This window comes from Morone saxatilis, unplaced genomic scaffold (assembly GCF_004916995.1).
Source record: "Morone saxatilis isolate NCDOM2014 unplaced genomic scaffold, NCSU_SB_2.0 Contig19, whole genome shotgun sequence".
NCBI lineage: Eukaryota > Metazoa > Chordata > Actinopteri > Moronidae > Morone > Morone saxatilis.
In genome coordinates, this window is record NW_023339751.1 from 23,631,852 (window position 1) to 23,639,234 (window position 7,383).

Below are 7,383 nucleotides of genomic sequence, written 5' to 3' on the forward strand. Positions count from 1 at the left end.
GAGTCGGGGATCGAACCAACAACCTTCTGATTGACGTAAGTTGACAGAATCTGACTTTGAAATGTTTCTGATGCTGTTCGGTGTTTGTTTGCATCAGTTAAATCTGTAAATGCAGCAAGAAAACAGACAAAAGGTTGTTTTTAATATGGAGTTTAAACTCTACAATATCTAAATATAACATTAATGCATATGTCAATAAAATACTGATTCCTTATATTGTTTATATACTTTAATATACAGGCTATCTATCCATTGATCTATCACTCCACTACACTTTGTGTATCTGTCTTTCCGTTTATCTATTTATATTTTCATCTGTCTATCAACTATTCATCATCTCTATTCATACATCCCTCTATCTCTGTCCATTTATCTATAAATTTGTTTACAGATCATCCATCCATTTTTCTAACCCTCTATAATCAATTTATCTATTCTAATTCATCCCTTTATGTATTCATCTATCCATCATCCATTTATCTGTCTATTAATCCATCCTGTTCATCTGTTTATCTTTCTATAAATGCACCCATCCATCGATCTATCAACTTATCTAGCCAAGTGTCCATCATCCATCGTTCATCATCTGTCAATCAAAAAATGTAATTATCTATTCCCCTGTCCATCAGTCTATCAATTCATCAATCCGTTTATCCATAGCAACCCATTTATCTATTCACTTTTCCATACTCATCTAACAATGTCTCATCTAACTTTTTTTAATCTCATCTTTGTAGCTATCCTATCCTTTGTAACTATGATAATGAATGTTTAATGGTCTGGACTGTACTAGACTGAATTCAGGGAGGCTGTGGGTTGAACAGATAAAGGTCCTGATGATGAAGTGCCTTTGAGCAGTTCCAGAGTCTTGGTCAATCACAAAGTCATGTAATATCTATCATACAGCATTTCTCATAAATGATTTTACTAGGATACAAATAAAGAAAAGAACAGTTCTTCTGAATGTTTTCCCGTCACATCAGTCAGTGTAACTGACTCCTGCTCTGTGTAAAAATCTCCCATGAGTCAGTTCAGTAGGCAATTTGATGACTTGTTTCCCTCCATAATTGCTTGATTTCTAACAGGGGACGTTCGCTCAATACTTGCCCTAACGAGGAGGAAGTGCTGCTCCTCAGCTCCCTTCTGTCTCAACCCTCTCACATCTGAAGCTCTTTGCGGTGCAATAATCACCGACTGCTTCCATATTCATCACCCCGCTGGGAATTGAACCAACGGTCTTTTTGGATGCGAGGCACTGCTCTGAGCCATCTGAGCCACACATGGGACAACGTATGAATTTATATCCTCTCAACGCTCAACTACTGCCCTCATAAAACCAGGTCCCAGACCTATTTACTTGTCTGAGGGTTATGTGCAGGGTTTCATAAGACTAATAAAGGTTACTTGAAGAACCCCTTTGTTTGTGGATTCTTCTGGGAACACTAATATGGTTTTCAAGGCTACCTTCAGATCTTAAAACCATTTATTAAGAGTTGATTTGTAGAGAACTATAAGTTAAGTACACTTATATGAGGAACCCTAATTACAGTAACTAGACATTTAAAGTCAAAGGCAAGTAGACTTTTCTTTAGTCTTTCCAGATATCTAGACGGACTGGATCTAGACAGATATTCCCTAAAGGTAAAAGGACTGCCAAAGTCTTTCAAAGAAATTAATCCATAACTTAGCAGAATTAAACCTACTACGAGGAGTTTTTAACTCGTTATAAAACAGTCGCAAATTAATACAGATGCCTCTATATAACCGTCATGAAAAAACAAGGACGTTAGCGAGAATATTTCTATAGTTATTCCTAATGCGTGTCACTGGTCAGATTCCCCTTGAATTCAATTAAATAAGAAAGTTCCCTGGAGGGGTTATAACATACTAGGTATACAGATGGACGGAAGTAAATTTTGGTGTAGACTCTTTATTTCCTATATTTCCTCAAGTGACTTTATAGCACAATAAAACACACCCACATCTCAGTACAATAACAGATCACTTTATGATCCTCAAAAGATACCATACTAGATAACCCGCCCTTCTCCAAACAACATACAAACTCAAGTCAAAATCATTTGATAAGTCCTTCAATGACACTGAGCAATACTTTGACCTCTGACAACGTGCAGTTCTTCTGCAAATTGGCATCATAGAAAAACAGATAATATAAGCTTGAAAAGGGCAGTAACAATGTTCATACCTTTTCAGAACTCCAGAAACCTTCACAATCAGGACACTCTTCAGGGAACAGCTTATTTGACATTTTCATTATAATATCGGAGGAGTTGATTGACTCCATTAGGATGTTAGAAGCTTTCACACTGGCTCATTAAAACAAAAATATCAGCTCAATGCCCCATTGCAGTTTTTAGCTTATAGTCTCACGAACCACCTGCTGTGATCACCTTCACCTGGCCTTCAGACAGTGAGATACTTTTAGATACTGGGGGACTACTGAAGGTTTCTGGGCATCGACACATCGATGGGGCTGCAATCAGTAAACTGGCTCCATTAGCCTTCAGCTAAATTCAGCCTGCGGATAATTTTACACTTAAGTGTTCCTCCACGAAAAACTGTCTTGCTATTAAAACCTTTTATTGATGACAAATATCCATTGGTGAGCTTTTGATAGCTTGCTCTGGCATGTTAAGTGTAAAATAGATCACTCTTTGCGCTTAATAAGGTTGTTTAGAAGATTATTGGCAAAAACAGATGAGTTAGGACAATGTATTTCTACTGTATGAATACTAATTGTAAACAATCGTCATCTGCAGAATCGTTGCATTTTTGGCGTTTGCACTTGACTTAAATTCAAGTTTATGAAAAAGAGACACTGGGAAGGGAAGCAGAAAGAAATAAACTTCAACACATTTAGGATTGGAAAGAGTGAAACAGTTGACCCGTGGTAATACATGTTGTATTATTTAAAGAGATGAGGAAATAGTTCAAGAATAAATAAAATGCTCTAATTTAGATTAGGGGCAAGGTCCAGGTGATATTGATCTTGGAATGAAATTATGAGCAATTAATTCATTCTTAAAACTAGCCGCAGCAACAGAGAGAGTACTGGAAGCCCTCACCATGCTTTTAAAACTTTTTCATATTAAGCTTTTTTTCTTCTCAAAATCAGGGGTCTAAGAATAGAGGGTGTTGTATGCCATACAAATTTTAAAGCCACCTGGGACAAAGTTGTGATTTTGGGACATGTAAATGAACATATGTAATGTAACATAAATATAAATGGTTGTTGTGTCTAATATTATTGATGAATGCATTCAGATAGATGGATTAATTAAAAAGCAAAGCATGCTTGTGAACTCATTCCCCACAAATTAAATATAAATTTCTCAGCCAACACCCTGCTGACCGATTAGAAAGACTAATTGACTAAGATGAGGACAGGCTGAAGAGTCACTGGTCAGATCACAACCATCTGAAAGATTCTTGGTGTGAGATCTGACTAAGAAACATGTGCCCCTCCTACAACTTCCCTTCAGCAAGAAAGTAAATACCCCACAACCCCGAAGTCCCACTGATAAAACTGATCAGCTGATCAGTTTTATCAGTGGGACTGTATCAGTGTTAAGCAGTGTTAAGGGTGGGGTTTTGATACAGCCAGAGTTTGCTAAGATAAGGTTAGAACTGCTGACTCATACACAGATTTCACGTTCACACATTACAATGATTTAACATAAACCTGTGGTGGTTACATTCCTGCTTAAATGAAACTACACCTAAAAGAAAAACTTGTCTGCAGTGACAAGTTCACATGCTTGTAGTAGTTTCGTAGTTTCTTCCAACTTCTTTAACATTTCATCCAATTTTGCTACATTTGCAATTACTAATAGATAAATTGATTATCCATCATCTTGGGACATGGAATCAGGAGTAGAAGTGTATTCAGACTTTTTGTTGCCCGTATAAAGCAGCTGTTTGTTGCAACTTTAAAGTTTGTAATGAAGTTACTCTTTGCACCAGTTCTCTCATTTTCAGTTTCAAGGACACTTCGTGAAACATTTTAAAAAGCTGCTCTCATCTGGTTCTGACTCAGGTCCTCCTGAACTAGTTTCTAGAAATTTAGGCTAATTATCTGTAAGATATGTTGCACAGCATTACACTGAACTTCTCCCTCAACAAAACCACCAGCAGTTCTCTCTTCATGTGTTCCTTTTTTTGGGATATTTCTACACATTTCGAGGTGAGCTCCCATCTTACCTTGAAGCTGTTTAAACCTCCCCTCCAGCTGGTTGTAGTTGAAGGCAGCCTGACCCGAGAATCCGGGGCCGGGGCTGGGCCCCCTGATGGGGCTGAGACTGGGGCTCGGACCCCGGCCGGGGCTGGCGTGAGATGGGCCACCTGACGATGGGGAGAGGGGGCCAGCATAGTCCAAAGTTGGGGAGATAGGTCCAGGGGAAAGAGGGCCTGGGAGACCGCTGGTGGCGCTCTGAAGCTCCATGATGTGGACAAAAGATTTAGACAATATGAGTCCACAGAGGCATCGAGGAAAGACTCAGCAAAGAATTTTTCACTTGGAAAGTTTCCAAGTGGATGAAAGCTTTTCCAGTTGAATCAAATTGTCTTCAAGAGAAGAAACCAGAGGTTGAGGTTCTCTGTAACAGCGTGAAGCTCGAGTTTCACCAGGACTAAGTTGTGTCCAGGAGAATGAACTTGAGTTCCAACAGGATAAACTTCTCTGGAGCAGTGTAAAGCTTGAGTCCCTGACAGGATGAGCTTATGTCCAGTAGAATAAACCTCAGTTTCCAGATGAATAAATGATCTTTTCAGAAGTAATCTCAAATGATTTCAACCTGAGTTTCAAACACTCAAACAGCTTCTAATATTGTAAAGAAATAATCCAGATTCAGCAGTAGTCTCCACAGAGACACTTCCAAGACAGCAGGACTGAGCGATGGAGGACAAGTGACATGCAAGATGAACCGCAGAGTCCCCCCCCCTCTCTCTCTTTCTATGTTTCACCAGTGTGGAAGCAGAAATCGCTGGCTCAGCAAACGCACCGTGGCAACGGCAGCATCATGCTTCTGTTTTCTCTCCATCCATCCATCTGTCAGTGTCTTCAGATATCACACCTTCCTCTCAGTTAGGAATCCTCCGTTCAAACACATACACACCCTCCCGCCCGCAGAACCAGCACAATGAGAAGGTGGAACCGAGAGCGCTGCAGTGACAGAAAGAGTGCAGGAAGCAGAGGGAGAGATGGAGGGAGGTAGAGAATGAAAGCGTGGGTTTGTCCTCCAGCGTGCAGCAGCAGCAGCAGCGGCAGCGGCTCTCAGACACTGAAAACACCTTTCAGACAGAGGGAGAGTCAAGGGGGGAGGGGCCGGCAGCAGGAGCAGCTACTCCTCCCAGCAGCCAATCGCAGGCCTTGATTTTAGCAGTGATGTCATCGACTCGTTAGCATAAGGGGCGGAGTGAAAGGAGGGTGAGAGAGAAGGACATACAGAGAGAGAGCTCTGTTTGTTTCTGTTCACACTGAAGATTAAATCAGTCAGAAAAATAATATTCCTGTTAAAAGCTGTTTACTACAGATAAACTGAGGAGAACCATACAATGACTGAATATTTGGAAGGTTTATGTTTTTTGATTGCTTCTACAATAAAACGTCCTGTAGAAGTAAGAAGAAATTATGGATAAGTAAAGATTATGCAGAATACCCTCCATCAAAATTTTATGAAATTAAATTAAATTTTAAAATTACATTGTTAGAATATGTTACTGTTTCATTTTATGTTAAAACAACGTTTTTAGCTTTCATGGACATATTAACAGAAAAAAAGGACAAAGTCCAGATATAATACAAAGTAAGTTGTTACTCTTCCAGGTTTGTGGGAATTTCTTATCTTAATATTAAGGGTTAGGGTTAGGGGAAAGAAATTGGTTTACCTTGACAGAAAACTGCTGCAAAACTCCAAAATGTCTTCATGTGCCAAATTGAAATATAAATATTATGATCAGGAACAGGTTTAACGAACTGTGGACGCTATAGCTAAGATCAAACAACTGAAATGTTGATTAAAACCTAACTGCAAGTAAAGTCAAAGAGTCCTGACTTCTTTTCTAAAAGATAATTTATGTTTTTACTAAATAAATATGAATACCTTCTATAACTGACTTAAATTTTCCATGGTGGAAACAGACTGAAAGACAACTAACAGATAAAAGTATAAAAAAGAGAGGAGATATCATGTGAAAATATTCATTTGGGTTTATGTAATTCAACTTGACACTGAGGCAACACAGCTTCTCCATGCCAATAAAGCGAATAAATAATACTGTGTGTGCAGAGGGGACGAGTAGCACCAAGAAAAAGGAAACAGGGTAGGGTGTGTGTGGGTGGGTGTGTGTGTGTGTGCTGTTGTGGTGTGTGTGTGTGTGTGTGTGTGTGTGTATTTGGCTCAAGACTTTTTCTCCGAGCTCATCGCTCACACGCAGACGTCCAAACATCCTGAGAATATCTGAGCTCTAATATTAGAGCCTGTTGTGGAGATGTTCTTCCTGTCTGAGCCCGGCCAGCACTTCCTGTTTGATCCTGCTGTCCATCAACAACCCACACACACGAACACACACACACACACAGTTACTGTGTGTGATGAAATCTGCAGCTTCACATCAACCTGCAGGAAAACACAGCAGGTTTGGGAGGAAGGTGAAGGTGGAGGAATGATGAGGATGTTACAGAGAATACTGATTGGAGGGGAATCAGCTTCACTTCCTGCATAACTGACCAGACGCAGCAGCAACAGTAAGGAGGTGAGAGTTCAGAGGTAACGACACTAAGACAATACCAGGAACAAATATTCATGTCACCCTCAAATAACTGCATATGATAAAAAGACTAAAACAAGAAAGTATTTGACGGAATGAAAAATGCACAGATAAATGACTAACGCTTCAGCCAGTGATGATAATCATAAGCTTTAAAACGGAGCCTGCTAAAGCATAACACACATGAGGTGTCTCCTTACTTCTCTTGCTTTCGTTAACACTGAATTCAAGTCAATGACCTCCACTTCCTACATCCCAAACATGATCTTTGACCTCCTGATTATAAGGGCGGCAACTCCACCCAGAGACTGTTTCACTTTTACTCACAAACTCTTCCACTAAAGTAGTTTACAGGACAGGACGAGAGCACAGATCGGGCAGACAAGAAGAAATACCGTGGAGGGCCACTTCCTTTTCTGAAGTCATTTTATTGTTAAGACTTACATTAACATACAGTTAGGAAAAAAAAATTGTGTGTCACTGTGGTGAATTTCCATTATAAGGATAATTGTCAATATTCTCACTTGACTGGCTTGAAAAAGTGGCCTTGCTACAGTCTTACAATGATTTCCCGATTAATTCTGAATTGCCTCA

The 7,383-nt window shown here is 39.6% G+C and overlaps 1 protein-coding gene across 4 annotated transcripts in view; it reads right to left on the bottom strand.

Annotated features, from left to right (window-relative positions):
• The window catches only part of LOC118329360 (spectrin beta chain, non-erythrocytic 1), a 107,062-nt gene that overhangs the window by 59,103 nt on the left and 40,576 nt on the right, over nt 1-7,383 (bottom strand). Inside the window, exon 1 of one of the 4 annotated variants that reach the window (XM_035663501.1) lies at nt 4,222-5,286. The exons of 2 other annotated variants lie outside the window; for them this stretch is intronic. In XM_035663501.1, coding sequence (XP_035519394.1) covers nt 4,222-4,462 — 241 coding nt within the window. In that variant the 5' untranslated portion in view covers nt 4,463-5,286. Of the gene's footprint in view, nt 1-4,221; nt 5,287-7,383 lie in introns of those variants that run through there. One more of the 4 variants, XM_035663502.1, reaches the window with a different exon arrangement.